This window comes from Astyanax mexicanus, chromosome 3 (genome assembly GCF_023375975.1).
Source record: "Astyanax mexicanus isolate ESR-SI-001 chromosome 3, AstMex3_surface, whole genome shotgun sequence".
In the NCBI taxonomy this organism is placed as follows: Eukaryota; Metazoa; Chordata; class Actinopteri; order Characiformes; family Acestrorhamphidae; genus Astyanax; species Astyanax mexicanus.
The window spans coordinates 59641443-59660035 of NC_064410.1; the positions used below are offsets into that span (position 1 = coordinate 59641443).

At 38.8% G+C, this 18593-nt stretch overlaps 1 protein-coding gene across 2 annotated transcripts in view; it reads left to right on the forward strand.

The window, feature by feature from the left end:
• baiap3 (BAI1 associated protein 3) overlaps positions 1-18593 on the forward strand; it is a 129140-nt gene that overhangs the window by 53076 nt on the left and 57471 nt on the right. The window contains exons 3-8 of one of the 2 annotated variants that reach the window (XM_022666661.2): positions 2559-2646; positions 5451-5528; positions 7219-7326; positions 10791-10850; positions 15053-15119; positions 18093-18306. In XM_022666661.2, coding sequence (XP_022522382.2) covers positions 2559-2646; positions 5451-5528; positions 7219-7326; positions 10791-10850; positions 15053-15119; positions 18093-18306 — 615 coding nt within the window. The remainder of the gene's footprint in view (positions 1-2558; positions 2647-5450; positions 5529-7218; positions 7327-10790; positions 10851-15052; positions 15120-18092; positions 18307-18593) is intronic. The other variant, XM_049475946.1, reaches the window with a different exon arrangement.

Consider the following 18593-nt stretch of genomic DNA (forward strand, 5'->3'; position numbering starts at 1 on the left):
CTCCACCCAATCAGACGGATTAAATCGGATAGCAGAAGATTCCCACTGTTACGCAGCTTTAAACTCCACCTGTAGCTCTCAGACTGAAGGATGTGATGCTCTAGCTGAGCTCGGGAGTGACGGCAGTAACCTGTCCATCATCCTGCGTTATCTGATGCAACCTAAGTACCATAAACATTTGGCTATTGTTTTCCAGCAGGAACCTTCTCCTCTCTTATCTTCCAGAAAATACAATAGCCAGGAATGTTGCAGATAAACCACCACTACCACAACCCCATGCAGAGAGCTCCTAAGATACCGTAGAGACCACCTAGCAGACCCAGACAATCTGCTTTTTTATTTTCTCATCTTATCAATGACTTTATTTCTGCCCTTCACCTCCATTAGACCACTAATTCTAATTCTCTTCACTGCTAAATCTGAGATTAAGTCCAATCATGTTAATATGAGCTAAATGCTAAAGCTGCTGTTTCCATGTGGGTCAGCCAGACGTCTTCCTGTAGCAGTTTTCTTCTCCAGTTTCCAAGAGTCTTTATTTGAAGGTGTAGGAAACAGTACTCACCGCTCTCTGGCTTAATCTGTAAATTCTCTAAAGAAATTCTACTTTTTGTTTTATTTTATTTTATTTTTTTGCAGTGTAAGGACTTATCATTTACATTAACATTTAGGCTATTTAGGATATTTAAGGTATTTAGCAGAAATCCTGCAAGAGCACAGCACATGGTGACTGCAAGATGACTGCAAGAGCACAGCGAGACTGCAAGAGCACAGAATGTTCAATGAGCATCAACAGAAGAAAATAAATACTTGGCCTTCTGGAGAGTCCTGACCTTCTGAACCCAATTGAGATGCTACTGTGGCATCATGACCTCAAGAGAGCGATCAATTCACACCAGATATCCGAAGAATATTATAGTATTATAGCTGAACTGAAACTAACGTTTAGTGAAGAGGAATGATCCAAAAAAAATCCTCCTGACCGTTGAGTTTGGTTGGTTTGAGGTTTTCGCTGCCAAAGTAGGATCAACCAGTTATTAAATCTAAAGGTTCAAATACTTTTTCCACCCTCACTGTGAATATAAACATGTTAACATGTTGTGTTCAATAAAACAATGCAAACATATATATATATATATATCAGTGGCAGATGCTGGTCTTTCAAGGAGGGGAAGCTCAATTTCAACAGTACATTTTATTAGTTACAGCACTTCCAGTCAGCCAGCTCACTTTATCATACCAGAACAGCTGAAAAGACCTGTTACTTTTCCCCACCTTTTGCACTAAATTAATCTGAGAAGTCAGAAAGAGTCAGTATCCAAACACAAGCAGCTACAGAAAAGCACCAGAAATAGAAGCTCGATTTGTCGCTCGTTGTTTTTATTAAAGAAAATGCCGCTATAAGGATTAGGAAAGTCTCTGGTTCAACTCAGAACAGAATGAAAATGCTGCCATCACGGATTTTTAAACTAAAAGATCGCTGATTCGCTCATTTCGCTGTCAATCGAAAAGGGACTCCGCCTCAGACAGATCATCCAATCATCATGCAGAAGTGGGCCGAGGCCAGCCCACTGCCCCATAGACCCCCAGAGACGCTGAGTGTCCGATGGGCGGGACAAAGCCCAGCATTTATCCAATGACTCGTCTGGTTTGGCCGCGCGCTTTGCTCCACTATTGAAGTCTGTGCACTGTTTAAAGCAGCGCTGTGAAGCTGCGGGAATGAGTGAGAGGAAAGCCACGGCGTTACCAGTGATAAGAAGCTGATTCTGAATTAAAGTTCAGCGCGGTGTAGCGCATATTTAATCAGTGACATGTACACACAACAGTATATATTTAATCACTTATTTTTTTTACATTTTAGGGGAAGCTGAGCTTCCCTTGCAGTCTTAGAGCAATTGCCACTGATATATATAAATATATATATTTGTGTGGTATTAGTTTCAGCAGACTGTGTTTGTATATTGTTGTGACTTAGATTCAGATTAGAACACATTTAATGCAAAACCAAATTATGCAGAAATCCAAGTATAATCCCAAAGGTTTCACATACGTTTTCTTGCAACTGTATTTTTTTTGTCTAGTGCTTGCCAATAGATTTTTATTTGTATTTTTAGCAGTCTAGTACCCATTTTCCTTTCTCATAAACCATCTCTGCTGATCTGTAGAGACGTGTGGGACTGAACTGAGAATATTTACATGTATTTCTAACAGTGTATCTGTGGGATTCTCCCGCTGTGTAGTTTATGTTTGCTTGTTTGAATGCTGGATGATGCTTCAGTCAGAGCTGAAATACCACGGGGGATATTTAACGACCTCCAAAATCTGCATCAGCCGTAAATCCTCGATGGCTTCAACTTAGCTTATTACTGCAGATGACTGACACCTCGGTGGTCCCGGTGGGCCGCTTCCTGCTCGGCTCTGCTAATGATCGAGCTGAGCTTCATCAGAGGAAGTCTTTCTCCGCCGCTCGGTTCTGAGGGGAAGCTGCTTTTCTGAGCTCATCTGAGATAAACACTGCGAGACGCTGGATTCTGCTGAACAGATCCGTTTGTGTGTTGCAGGGTTGCCAAGGGGAACGGGGAGTTCTTTGAGCGAATGAGCAAAATCGTCCAGAAGCAGGAGAGCCTGTTAGCTGCCACTCAAGCTGAGGTAAGTATAGGATTGGCGGGGACGGCACGCCCCACTGTGCCCCGGCACCCCCCCGAGTCTCCCCCCGCTGAGCAGAGCGGCTCTGGGGCTGGAGATTCGCTATACTGCCAAAACTATCCTGCATTACTGCATTACTGCATTTGGTGATGTGAGGTTTTGATTGAGCTGCTCAGTCATGGAAACTCTCCATCCATGAAGCTCTTTACAGACGGATTTTCCATCCAAAATCACACCTTGTGTTCTCAGCTTAATTACTCAGGAATCCCTTCACACATAAACATAATCCATATATGATTAAAAAAGGGTGGAGCTTACTCTTTCTAAAAATAGTTTAAAAAGATCACATCCCAGTGCAGTAAAGCTAAATCTAAAAGAAACCCATTGAGATAAAAAAACACCTAAAAAAGTGAAAAATCTCCTTCCCCAACCAATATTATTCACCTTTAGTGCTTCAAACATATTTATATGATGTTTCAAACCAAATAATATCAGTAAATAAAGACTCAAAAGTGTCCACAGAAAAAGTGTAAAACTACCTGCTTTACTCTAACTAAAGCTAGGTATGGTGTGCGCACTACTTTATATAGTTTTTTTATAGATTTTACTTGCACACTTTTACTAAGTAGTTATTTTGCACTAAACATTTTTATTTATTTAGACTAAAAAAAAGTTTGCATTTTTGTATATATATAGTTTTCTTTGTGTGTCCTGATCAAAATACTGAAAGGCATAGGCTGCTCTGAGTGTCAGGTGGTTTTTAGTATCTACATGTATCCTAGAGGTGTGATTATTGATCATCAAGAAAAATAAATCCACCTGATGCTGTTTCTCCATGTATTTTATCAAAGTAATAATTAATAATCCATGTAATGAACTCAAATCATCAATATTCTTATGCTTTCAACTCATAAACACTCTAGTCTAACCATATTTGAAAATATATCTTAGGTATGAATATATTTAAAGTCTATACATTCAAACATAAGTAAAAAAAAAACAAAAAAAACAGGCACATGATAAAATTTTGAGCAAAACATAAAACACGATAAAGGAAAATAGAACAATTCTGCTTCCTTTTACATTTTAAATGATTATATTTTTGAGCAGCCGTATGTCTTCTGGAGTAAAAGAGATCAGAGCATGTGTCTGTCTGATATAATTACTGTGTTATAAGACCTGAAAGAGGAACTGAAAAACAAAAACGAAGAAAAAACACGACAAAACAGCCTAGACTTCAAAGGGTTAATAGACCTTAAAAAGAGATACGCCAAAATCTTTAACACGGCTTTCTTTACAAAACTAAATATTTTAAAGCTGATGTCTGTAAGTTTTGCGATTTGGGAGATTTAGTGCCCTCTCTGGTGAGAATGGGTAATTGCACCGAGCATGCGGAAGAATCATTTTAAACTAGGCGGGTGTGATGCGGTCTCCTTTCAGAGCGGATGAATCCGATTCCAGGTTATGTTCAGTCAGAGAGAGAGAGAGAGAGAGAGATAGAGAGAGAGCGCTCAGTCTGAAACTTCACTCCTTCGTTTCTTTGTTTTTACTATAAGTAAATGACCTACTGAGCTCTGAGTTTACCCTTCTGAAGTCTCCATTGCTCCACCAGCCGCTCGCGTTCAGTAAAACTGAGCCGGATCCTCTTTTAGAGGCTGTACGTGTGATGTGAGTACGTAAAAAGACGCGTGACGTGACCAGAAGAAGAACTCCCGCCAAAAGCGACCCGACACCCCAGTTTTTTTTTTATTAATATATATATATATACGGTTTAGCAGGGATGGTGGTTTAATCACACTGGTACCATTAAACACAATATTTTATCCATATTCTTCTCCACTTAGAAATGCTTCTGCTTTTAGTTTAGAAACAAAATAACATGGACTACAACTTTAAATAGTTCCACAAACACTATAAATGTTTCTAAAATACCCATTGTTTTCAAATTGATATTACTTCAAAGCTCTATTGCACAAGTAAGACACAAGTTTAATATCAATATAATATAATATGTTGTTCTGGAAGCCTTTTAGAGGCATAAAAGTATTTAATAGCTGTTTATTAGTCACAGTTCCCTTGATTCTCCAGTTAACAAATACATTCAGTTCAGTGTGCATTACATTTATCTTTCAAACACCTACAGTATTAATATATTTAAGCAGTATAGTAACTATAGTTACTGCTCTTGAAGCATTTTTTGCACCTCGTATCCAGAGTTTTAGGAAGTTTTTTCTTTTGTGCTGAATAAATGATTCTGTACCCAGGACCAATTCTGGGCTCGTCTAGGGGAAAGGGAACATTTTTTCCAAGGTGTGGATCAATTGCATAATTCCATTCAACTATTTTCTGAGTGAATAATTGCTGTTTGCTGTTGTTTTTCTATTTTTCTATTTCTAAAAACACTCCTACAGTGAGGAACAGCAGCAGGAGCTCCTCAGATAAAGTGCCGTTCTCATTTTTCTTCAGGCAGGATGCAGTGTTTGCGTCCACATTACTCCAGTGCATTAGCTTGTTATGCTAACTAGGTGTTTATTCAATTTGGTTTTAATTTGAAACATTGTTTGCGTATGTAACTGGTGATTGGTTAAGCTATAAAGGTAAACAAGTACTGAATACACTGTAAGTAAATATAGTATAGTGTCTGATACTGGTATAGAATGCAGCTCCTAGCGGATCAGAACCGGGTCTTAGTTCTGCCTGCTGACAGAGCTGGATATCGCTGAGCAATTTGTGGATTTTGTTCCATGCTCTGCTCTCTAAGCCTGATCTCATCCTCTCGCTCCTCTCTCTCCCTCACACTGTTCCAGGATGAGATTATCGCGGGTCCACCGCCTCCGGAGTGCACAGACCAGGCCTTCGCCCCGGAGAAAGCCACCAGGAATGAGGTGAGGATTCTGAGTACAGAACAGAGGAATAAAGCTTATATACTGAACAAGTAGCATTTTATATTTAAAAAAATACAATAATATGGGTAATATTTCAGTTTGGTCATACCTTAAATCCTGTGTTTTTCTTTTATTCTTTTAAATATTCTGAACAACAAACCAGAATATATAATATATTTAAAATTCTTTAGTGTAAGCACCTCTTCGTTTGAGTTGTGTGTTTGAGAGCATCAGTTAAAGTAAAGTAGTGAAGAGGTAGAGTTACAGGTATACAGTGAATAGTGAATATTTGAGTAATGTTCTAATCCAGATTATAAGAAGCAAGAACTACTCAACTAAGTACTAAAATTCAAATCCTTAAGTACAGTCACTGCAAAGACCGTTAAAAATGTTAGGATGAAACTGGCACTCATCAGGACCACCCCATTTAAAGAAAAGCATGAGTCTCCCCTGTTGCACAAGATACGTTCATCAGAGATCTTTTGGTGGAGAAGTGTGGCAGAGAGCTGCCAGGGTGAACTGAGAAACGGCAGGTTTAAGTTCATTTTTCACGTTAAGGATTCCTAGTCACTTTTCAAGCGCAGTATTATCAGTTTATCTCTTCACAAACTGTCTGATTCCAGTTAAAAGACTCAAGCTGGCTAGAACGGTTATGTTAGCCAAGCTAACTTACCATATTTTTCTGACTATAAGGCGCACCGTATTATAATGCGCATTTTAAGCAACAATAGAAAGAAACAGGGGTGTTGCCATGTTTTCCTTCTAATGGTGAAGTGCTAAGTAAACAAAACTGTTTGTGTGAGTAAAGCGCTTCCATTTATTTAAAGTAAGCTTAGATTTCCAATATTTTCGATAGCTCGGTTAGCAGCAGTGCTATCTGCGGTTAGCAGCCCTTAGCCATGATTAGCAGCGCTTAGCGCTAGTAAATGCCTCCCGATAGCATTACACTGAGGAACCCTGAGTGTTCCCATAACCCAGTGCGCTACCAATGGTATCATCTGTTGGTTTGTCCCACGTAGATTGTTTAAAACGGCAAACAAGCAGTCCAATATACTCACCTCTGAACTGAGAAAGAGCTAGCGCTGCGGTTAGCGGCTAATGCTAATACTGCTTCAGCCTTAGTGCTGGAGAAACTTCACTGAAAACTCACCCTTTTAACACTGTGCTTCAGCGGAGTGGCTTTACTGCTAATAAAATTCATACATGAGGCGCATTGGATTTGAAGGCGCACTTTTGATTTTTTTAAAAATAGAAAATCTATTTATTTTAAGACTTAAGACTATTTAAAGAGAATATGGGTCACAATAACACACTAAAACACCTCATTACGTGATATTCTCAGTGCCAAAACCTTTTTAAAGTGTTCTGAGGAGGATTGGCAACATTACAAACTGGGAAATGCTTTACTGTGAAGTGTGTAGTAGGTCTGAAATGCAGAAATAGATGTACAGTATATTAATAAAGGAAATTAACCCCCTTCTGAGGCATCGGCCGTCAGTTTCAGACCCAGACACATGGGTGCATGATTTTGGACCACAATTTATCTATAGAAACAGCGTTTCTCCAGCAGTTTAATTATTATAATTACTCTTTAATTACACATTTCATTGGTCGGATGTTGCTCGTCTGCTCTGCTCTGTGTATGAACACTGTTCTAATTCATGCAGTAATCCATATGTTTCTGTTCTAGCTCGACTTGCTGTACGAAGAGGCGGTTTACACTGTGGTCAACCGGGTCGGGGTGCCATCGCCCGAATATGTGACCAACGAAGGGGACTTGTTCAACTACCTGCAGAAGGTACACCTTCCATTTATTTTCCTTATGATTAGTGAAAGTAGAAGCTTTGAATGTAAAGTAGTGAGTGTGCAGCTTGTATAACATTGTAAATTTGCTGTGCCCTCAAAATAACTAAAGTAAACCCCTAAGTGTAAATGGCCAAATTAAAGAAAGTGGGAGGTCAACCTGCAGTGCTCAGTTCATGCACCACACACTGCATCAACCCTAGCTGCATGGCTGTCATCCTAGAATAAAGCTTCTTCTAAAGCTGATGCACAAGAAAGCCTGCAAACAGTTTGCTGAAAACCAGTGGTAATTTTAACAACAAATTTTGATTTAGTTTTAGTCATAATTTAGTCATCTGAAATGTTTTTAGTTTTAGTCTAGTTTTAGTCAACTAAATATAGTTTAGTCGACTGAAATGTAAAGGGTTTAAATGTAAATGCTTTTTTGATCACTTCCCTTGAATTATTAACTATAAACTTATACAAAATTAAACCTTTATTAACCAGTTGTGTAATATTGTTAATGTTTGAATGTGAAATATATTTATATTTATATATGATTTAATGTATATTATTATTGTAGGTATTTGACTATAAATATTTTACATTTAAAATTTTGTTCTAGAAATCGGGTCATAAAACATTTCAATGGTTGTTGTGTTATACTGAGGACACAATATATTTACACCGTTATACTGTAGCTGTAAACTGACACTTTACATTGTATTAAAGTGTCACATCTTCAGTGTTGCCCCATTAAAATATATAATAAAGTATTTACAAAAATGTGAGGGGTATATTCACTTTTGTGAGATACTGAATATATGGCAGTACTTACAAATAAGTTATATATGATAATAAATAAATACATAAATAATAATAATATAATTATACTTAGCAAGCGTTTAGTCATTTGTAAAAAAAAAAAAAAAAAAACAGCAATATTTATTCAGATGTTATTAATTGAAATTATTCCTGACATAGAATATTTTTTATGCATTAAAATAAATAAATTAATAAATTAATTAATAATTGGGCTGTTTCCGCTGTGTGTCGAGATCCGCTGAGATAGAAACAATAAGCAGGCTTTGATTACCGCCGAATGTAGAACTGAAGGTACACAGAGACAGGACACACACACACACACACACACACATTGTTTCTCATGGAGCTGACCTATTCCTTAGAGAAATATTGGGGGGAGCCGGGGGTCCGGGGGTCGGTGTCGTGTTTGCTCTGGGTTGGGTTTAATGAATCGAAGCAGATGCTCTTGTCTCAGATGTGATTAAACATCAAAGCCCTCGCCTGCTGGGGATTGATGTTGGGTGTTGATATTACATCCACTCTGCCGCTGTCACTCCAAACGCCGCCGCTCGTCCTCGTCTGCCTGGCATTTGAAGAGCCGCTCTGTCATTTCCTGGAGAAAAGTCGTTTTTTTACCTCAGTCTTCACCTGTGGGATTGAGTTAAACTCTGAAAGATGACGACTGAACTTAAGATACATCCCTGCTATAAAAAATAAAACCTGTCTAGATCAATGACAACATTACAAAGTGTTAAATACTTTACTGTCCCAACTTTTTAGAAAGATGGCATGTTTTTGATTGATTTGTTTGATGTTTTAGATGGTCTACAAGCATGACCAACCTGGTCTTGAAGCTAGTTAAACAGTATACCCAATAGGGCTGAACGATATATTTTTTAAGCCTCGTCATCGTGATGTGCGATGTCGCACACTGGCAATTAAACTAAAATTCATGTTTTAATTCATGACACAAGAAGTAGATACACAGCGCTGTCTCTGTGTCTGTGTGAGTGACAGGCTGCTGCTGCCTGAGAAGCACGAGGGGGAGGTAACCGCAAGGCCTCTATCCACATGGTTGGGTACGTGCTCGTAAATGTTTACGAGCACGTGTGGAAAACTGTGCACCTCAGTCCAGCACAGTTTTAAAGCGCAGATATTTCCAGTTACAGCTGAATTAACGCTTTTAGTCCCAGAAAAACTGAAAACACTCTTATTTAGCCTTTAAAAAGCTGTTTAAATGCCTGATTAAAGGGCTGATTACTGTTGTTTTGCTGTTTTGCTCGGGTTTTGCTCGCGCTCTTGACTGAGCTCTTTATCGGTCCAGATGCGAAACAGCGCACGGGTGGTGCGGGGCTGGTGACGTCATGGGCCCTGCATTGTTTAATATTGCGATATATATATATATATATATATATATATATATATATATATATATATATATATATATATAGTCAAAAAAAGAATATTTGCAATGTGAAATTTTGCCAGTATCGTGCAGCCCTAATACCCAAGCTTGGCCACTAGCTTGGTAACTCAGTTCTGCTCATGCAGTAGAGCAGCTAATCCATCTAAAGTTAGGATATATTTTACAAAGAAGGTAGTGTGGAAGAGAGCCAGCAAGAAGTGCTGAAAAACTGCAGGTTTAAGTTCATTTTTACATTCCAAAATTTAAATGACTTAAAGGTGTCAGCATCATTGTCTGATAGACAAGCTAATCCATCAAACTCAGATTGTATAACTAGCATCCCAGCTAAAGAAAAATGTTACTGGAATACTTTTAAAGTGTTGAAAAGGTTCTAGAAAGGTTATCTAATGTTACAGATATAATACAGTAACATTCAGAAAATGTATATGACACATATAACAGTCACAACCTCATTAGTACGTTTCTCATATAACGTTTCCAGCTAGACAAATACTAACATTATGGAAATGTAACTTTCCCAAAACTAAAAATTAAAACTCTGACACAAGATGTGTTGCAGCAATATATGTGCAGTTTTGGAATACATTAAAGGACCACTTCAGTTCCTGAATCAGTTTCTCTGATTTTGCTATTTATAGGTTTATGTTTGAGTAAAATGAACATTGTTGTTTTATTCTATAAACTACAGACAACATTTCTCCCAAATTCCAAATAAAAATATTGTCATTTAGAGCATTTATTTACAGAAAATGAGAAATAGCTGAAATAACAAAAAAGTTCATATTCATAAAGTTTTCAGAAATCAATATTTGGTGGAATAACCCTGGTTGGTTTTTAATCACAGTTCTTTTCATGCATCTTGGCATCATGATCTCCTCCACCAGTCTTACACACTGCTTTTGGATAACTTTATGCTGCTTTACTCCTGGTGTAAAAATTCAAGCAGTTCAGTTTGGTGGTTTGATGGCTTGTGATCATCCATCTTCCTCTTGATTATATTCCAGAGGTTTTTTTTTAACTTGGCAAAATCAAGGAAACTCATCGTTTTTAAGTGGGGTCATGTTTGTACAGAGCTGTATGTCTAAAATAATTTCTTCAGTATTTTAACCCTGTCAAAAATCAGAAAATCAGCTTTTTTCATACAACCCACATTCAAACCAGTCAGTTCATGGCTCTCTACTCTGTTATCTTGTCGTTGATGTGTTTGTTCTGTAGATAACGCTCTTCTCCCGGTTGTCTCTCTACCCCAGGTGTTTGATATGGGTCAAGAGGAGCACGACATCATTCTACAGAGAGTGAGGGAGTCCAAGGTGAGGCCTGGTCTGTTCATCAGCAGATATCTGCTCTATCTGCTCCACCTCTCATCCTCGCTCTGCTCGTGTCATCCTCTCTTCTTCTTCTATCATCATAACCGAGCTGCTTCCAGCTGCCTTCACGGATTCACTCTGTCTCCACGCTGTGTTCAGTTTTATACAGCCAGAGATCAGGCTGGACTTATAGGAGCTATATATGGACCTAGGGCTCAGAGGAGCATGACCACTCACACACACACACACACACACACACACATGCACACACACACACACACACACACATACACACTGCCTGTTCAGTTTATTTATTAAGGTCATGTTTTCTTCATCGAATGTGATGGATGTCTAATTTGTTTAATAATTCATCCTCACTAACGCTGATCTCACTGAATGCAATCAAATCCTCACAGTAATGTTCCTCTAAAATCTAGTAGAAAGTCTCCCTCTGGACAGTAGAGACAGTTACTCCAACAAAAGCAGGAAGAAGATTTCAGTAATTCAGTCCAAAATGTGAAACTAATATATTATATTATACATATTATTTATTTTATTGTTGAATTAATTTGAATATTACATATAAGACCAGTTGGTACTTTTGGCAGTGTGGGCAGTGTGCCAAGTCCTGCTGGAAAATGAAATCTGCATCACTTTAGACTTGATAATAAAACACAGTGGATCAACACCAGCAGTTGACATGTCTCTCCAAACCATCACTGATCATCAGTAAATTTTACATTTCATTTAAAGTAAATCAAGGGAGCAGAGTCTGGAGGAAGAGTGGAGAGACATACAGTCCAAACTCCTTGAGGTCTAGTGTGAAGTTTGCACCAATCAGTGATGGTTTGGATAAAGAGACATGCCATCTGCTGGTGTTGATCCACTGTGTTTTATTATCAAGTCTAAAGTCAGTGCAGTTTTGTTTTCCCACAAAATCTTACAGCACTTCATGCTTCTCTCTGCTACTGACAACTTTTATAGAGATGCAGATTTCATTTTCCAGCAGGACTTGGCGCACTGCCCACACTGCTGCCAAAAGTACCAATTGATTTTATATAATATTCACATTGTCTGAGACACAGATTTTTGGGTTTACATTGGCTGTAAGGCATAATCATCAACAATAAAATAAATATGAAGGAACACATGAGGAATCATGTAGCAACTTAAAAAATGTTAAACAAACCAAAATACTCTCTTATATACTCTCTTTATCTATAGGGAGCTGTTAACTTGTGATTTCTGAGGCTGGTAACTCAACAGAGGAAACTCTTGCTCTTCCTTTCCTTGGGTGGTCCTGATGAGAGCCAGTTTCATCAGAATGTTTTTGACTGTGTTCTGATTGACTGGCCTTCATTTCTTAAAGTAGTTGTTGCTTCTCATAATCTGGATTAGACCATTACTCAAATATTCACTATTCACTGTATACCTGTAACTCTACCTCTTCACTACTTTACTTTAACTGATGCTCTCAAACACTTTATTAAGAGACAAGAAATTCAAGTAATTAACTCTTGATGAGTTCAGCACAGCTGTTAACTGAAAGCCTGAATTCCAGGAGACTCTACCTCATAAAACTCACTGAGAAAATCCAGCAGAGATGTGTAAAACTGTCTGTATTTAAGCAAGTGGTAGAATGCAGGGCATTTTAAAAGTAGTGAAAAAAAAAAGATAAAAGAATCAATGAACAATTAGTTCTTCAGTGATGATCCTCAGAGGCTGTTTAAAATGTCAGAGTGAAAGAAGCTCCAGGCTCCTCCGACCCGCTCCTTTAGAAAGGTTGTGAAAGGAAATGGGAAATATTGTGCGGTTTAAGTGGAGCTCGCAGTGATCCGAACGCTCTCGCGCTCTCTCACAGTGGTCACTCTGGAGCTCTGACCGAGAGAGAGAGAGAGAGCATATCGATTTCTGAGCTCCTGAAAGGTTTCTGGTGCTGCAGGGTTTCACGCTGGAGATCCGCAGTCCTGCGTTTTTAAAGAAATGCCTCTGAATGCTCTGAACTTCCGCTGCAGACAGACGAAGCTCCACGTTCAGCATTAGCGTGACGGTCTATCTCCTCACCCTCAGGCAGGCGAGCACTGGAAGTGTCAGGTAGATTTTTCACTCCGAGTGAATAGGAGGCTTCACGGTGTGTCTGGAATCAAAGCACCGTGTCTGTGTGGATTTTACACTCTCAGAAATATACAGATCTATAAACTCTTCTGGAGAAAACTGAGAAAAGCATGGGACTGATATGAAAGGATGCCTGGCATTAAGCATGGTGCCAATAGACCACTGAATTTGTGTCGTCATTTTGTAGTCGGCGCCATTTTATTTATACTAAGGTGACCAAACGTCCGTATTTCCCAGGACATGTCCGTATTTCACGTCCTGTCCCGGGCGTCCCGGGTTTTTTCAAAAAGTGAGGAAATGTCCTGGTTTTTAAATTACACGGCGCTGCGTGTGACATAGTCCCTGAGTCTCGTTAGTGAGAGCAGCCCTGTTCTTAATCAGAATGTAGACAGTGTGACTGTCAGTCAGTGCTGCCAACTTAGCCACTACCGACAAATGTAGCGAGCTTTTGTGGTGTTATTGGAGACTTTTGGCGACTCTGAGATGAACACACGCTCTCTTCAGCCATGCTGCAGCGGCTGCTGCCGTGAGCCCCGCCCACATCACTCACACACCGCTCCACCGACACCGTGCCCACAGCCGCCGCTGACTGACCTCGACCCGTATTTACAGATCAGGATGTAAATATAACTGTCTTCAGTGTAAAACGAAAAAAATATTGAATTTAACACAGTCTCAGTCAGTCTCTCACCTCATTCACCACGTAGCCTGTCACTCACCTCCTCCACAGTGTCTGCCTCTTTGTAAAAAGCTAACTATCTATTGAACCATTGAACAATTTGTCTATGATAGCTTCAAAAATAAAGAAAACGTAAAAAATAATAAAATAAAACAAACAAAAACCCTAAAAAAAGTAAATTAACACTTCCGGCTAACTGCTGCTCTTATAATAACATTTAAGAACACGGCAAAAAAAAAACTCATTTATGTAATTCACGTAAAAATGAAGTTACTGTAAAAAAAGTGACGGCCTATTTAAAAAGCAACAGAAGTTGTTCATTTGTAACATTTCTAACATATTTAGGGTGTTTTTTACAAACGTTTTTCACTCCCATAACCTTAATCCTTTAAAAACATGTATTATGCAAATTAGGTGTTGACGTCATTTAGCGAACTCATTTAGCGACCAACCACCCATGTGATACATGTAAAGCCAGCCATCGCTTCTTTTCGAGCTGCTGTTGATGCAGCATTGCCGAGAAGCATCACAGCGCTAACACTTGGAGGAAAGCGCAGCGACACAGTTCTGATACACCAGCTCACAGACGCCCTGTGCTGTGGACATCACCCTAGGAGTGAAGTGGGGAGAGAGCGCCATCTACCCACCCGGAGGAAGCAGGGCCAATTTTGCTCCCTCAGGGCTCCGGCAGCTTGATGGCAAAGATGCATGAGCGGGGGTTGGAACCTGCGACCTCCCGCTCATAGTGGCAGCGCTTTAGACCACTGGACCACTCGGCGCGCCATGTTTTTTAATTCTATGCTAACTTCCTTTCCTGTTACTTAAAACATAAAAAGCAACATGACTGAGTGCCAGTAACAGGAGTGAGTTTATTATTAAACTCTTTTTAATAACCTTTTATTTCTAAAGAAACTATGATCAAATATTTTTTCTACTTGCGTTTGTCCATGCAGTGTAGGTAACACTGACTTATTGACTTAATCAATTTTAAAACTCTACTGTGTGTGATGATTTAGGTATGCACTGTATATATGATACAAACTGGAGGAGGTGGTTCTTTCATCATTTGTTAGCTGCAATCTCTTGTAGAGAAATGCTAAAGAAGCTAACTTTGGACCATAAACAGTAAAAAAAACAGCTGCAAAATAGGTTTTTTTAGCCCAACCATCAACCATCGTTAAGCCTGGATGGTTATATAAGACACAAGCAGCTATTAGAAAGCAAGAAAAGTAGCTTAATTAGATTTCCCTGCTTCATGTCTTCTAATAAGCTAATTGTCCGCTAGCTCATATCTTCTTCAGCTGGTGTGAAATATGAATCCAGTGAAGCAGGGCTGTGTTTTTACAGAAACAGGCTGGTGTTACTGTTTCAGCACTTCTGTAACCTGCATGTCTGACCCTTTCTTTTACAGAGAGCCAGCTTCGCTCTGAGGGTTTCTGTCATGAAAGGGAAGAATCTCATGGCCAAAGATTCCAACGGTGAGCCGGGCCTTTTTTCCTTTGGTTTAGTAGAGTCTGCAGTTCTTTAGAGGGGTGGTTCAGTTGAACATGGTGTGTCAATAGAGTTTGGTTTGCTTTGGGGTAAATTAGGGTCAGAGTGAGATATGAGCACAAAAATGACTACCAGTGGTGTGCAGTTAGGCCCTTCTAAACCTTCAGAGAAGGGGTGAAAATAGGTGCTATAATATGTTATGTAAATCATTACATAACATTTAATCAGGAAATATATATTATAGTTATTGTAAACTATAAGCATGTATTTTATAAATTAATTAAAATAAAAACCCGTGACCTGGAAACTGATTTCGTGACGCCATCTTGCCGCCTGTCCGAAAACCGTAGGAGACGAAAGAAGCCCCTTAAAATCCTCCTGTAGGAGGCTTCCAACGGAGGGTACATCCTACTCCGGAGAGTGCATCCTACTCCGGAAGACTTTTAAGGATTTTCCAATGACATCACTGCATCCACGCCCACAGAGCACGTGACAATGGAGCAGGCAACGGCCAAATATACGTCATAAACATATTAATTAACTAGGTTTCTTATCTAATTATACAGCCAGTAAAGCAGTAATATAATTTATAGTTTAGATAAGCTGTATGCTCAGTAAAACTATATTAATGATCCCATATTTGTAACATGATCTAATATTTTTTTCACTTCAACATGTATGGAAAATATAACACGTATTCTTATATGTATTATTTATGAAGATTTGTTATTTGTTTTATTAAATTCAATGAAATCATATTTTACTATTAAAATAATTTAATATTTACATATGCAACCTTCATCACTGGCTAATCAGGCTGCACTTTGAAGCTTGATCTCTAGAATTTGGAATTGTGTTTATTGATCTCTCGTTTTTATTTTTGTATGTGGAGCTTTATCCAGAAGCTGTGATTGGCTGGGCAGTATCCGGCATGTGCTGAAAGTGAGCGTTGTGATTGGCTCAGTTTATCGGCAGTCAACATCTTATCTAAAAGGGATCAGCTGTCCCTTCTTCCGGGTAGGAGAGGAGGAGTAGGACAGGAGGAGTAGCAACAGTTTCTGGACGCAGCCTGCGTGACCCTTCTCCTGATTTTTTGAAGGGTGTAGTAATGAGTTTATTAGCAAAGTCGCAGGACAATCTAACCAATCAGATTCATGATTTTCACTCTGGGGGCGGGGCCATAACTATCTAACCCCTTCTCAGCAGTGCTGTGCTGAAAGCGGCTACGCTTTGCTTAGTGTAAAACGAAGCTCATTCTGAATTAGTTCAATAGTTAGCTACAGTAACTATAATAGAATTACAACGGTAAATGAGACAAATATTGTGTCGCATCATATTAAAAAGCCTTTTTAAAAGCTGTCCTTTAATGTGAAACTAGTTCACAATAATAGACCACCTGACTGGTGTGTTTTTGTGTGTACTTAATGTTTTGGCTGCCCTGGCGTACTGTAGGCATACAAATGAGTGATCTTTGTTGGCCGGCTGTACTTGTAGGGAAATTAAGCTTTGATTTTTAGTTTGTAGCTGTTGTATTTTTGGGATGTTAATGTGCATTAAGCTCATATAATTAAGTCGAGACAGAGAATATGTAGTTCTAATATAAATCTATGTGTAGATAGATAGATAGATAGATAGATAGATAGATAGATAGATAGATAGATAGATAGATAGATAGATAGATAGATAGATAGATAGATAGATAGATAGATAGATAGATAGATAGATAGATAGATAGATAGATAGATACTTTATTTATCCTGTAGGAAATTTGGTGGGTGAAGGGGAGGGGGGAGGATGTTACAGAAGGGGTACCCACTATGTTAACTGCACGCCACTGACTACTACTAATACTAGTATCACTAGTATTAGTACAGTATTAAAGATCGAGATAGGGAGAGTTAATGTTAGTTAGTGTCTAAATCATCAGAAGATGAAGTAAAACTTCTATCTATCTATCTATCTATCTATCTATCTATCTATCTATCTATCTATCTATCTATCTATCTATCTATCTATCATAGTCACAGGAGGATATTTAGAGGTTCTTTGTGGCTCTCCATAAAGCTTCAGAGCACCACAATAAACATATGAACTACATTAACTTGGAAACTAAAACATAGAATATCATTGAAAAGTTACTTTATTTCAGTAATTCAGTTTAAAATGTGAAACTCATTTATTATATAGATGTATTACACACACAGAGTGATCTATTTTAAGCGTTTATTTATTTTATAGTTTATGATTATCGTGGCTTACAGCCAATGAAAACCCAAAAATCAGTGTCTCAGAAAATGTGAATATTGTATAAGACCAATTGGTACTTTTGACAGTGTGGGCAGTGTGCCAAATACTGCTGGAAAATGAAATCTGCATCTCCAACACCAGCAGATGACATGTCTCTCCAAACCATCCCTGATTGGTGGAAACTTCACACTAGACCTCGAGCAGTTTGGACTGTGTGTCTCTCCACTCTTCCTCCAGACTCTGCTCCCTTGATTTACAAATGAAATGTTAAATGTACTGATGATCAGTGATTGTTTGGAGAGACATGTCATCTGCTGGTGTTGATCCACTGTGTTTTATTATCAATAAAATAAAACACATCTAACATACAAACACCTCATAAGTATGTTGCATATTACTGTATATTACTGGATGAGGGAGATACAACAATAAAGATGCTATACAGACCTGGCCCGTCTCTACAAGGCAAGCAAACTAAACCCCAAGAGGCCCCTCCCACTAGTAGCTGACAGTAGCCAACCAGCCAGGTTCGTCGTTCCTGCAGTCTGCAAAATATGAAACTTCAGCAAACAAGAAGTGAAGTTATAATTGGGGTGGAAGGGATTAGGAAAGGTGTTTATCATGTTTTTAATGGTGTATACATTATATTTTGCTGTTTCTGTAAGAGTTTAACTTTTACTTGTAGTTAATTTCTCTCTCTGGGGACTGTGAAGGTTACAGCGACCCATATTGCATGCTGGGAATTCTCCTGGGACAGAGCCCTCGGGAGACGGAGGAGAAGAAGGAGAGGAAGTTCAGCTTCAGGAAGAGGAAGGAGAAGTTGGAGAAGCGCTCCAGTGTTAAGGAGGTTCTGGCGGCGAGGGACATCCAGGTGACGGACGTGAAACCGGAGACGCTGAACCCCGTGTGGAACGAGCACTTCTTATTGTGAGTGGAATCTAATCAGCAGCATGTCTGGATCCGCTGCTCTGATTTATTTAACAGGCCGTGAGCCTCAGACTGATGAAACGCTGTCTGTTATAATTACTCCATTTGTTTCTCTACATGGATATTACTCAACTTATCATGCAGAGCCCTGATAACATATCTGCTCCTTCCTCGATCAGTCATGTTACATATTTCATTAAAACCTGAAATTCAACAAAGAGAATCTGATCAAACGCAAAACATGTTTTAAAATTAGTATCATATTTTTAATTTGGTGCATATTTCAG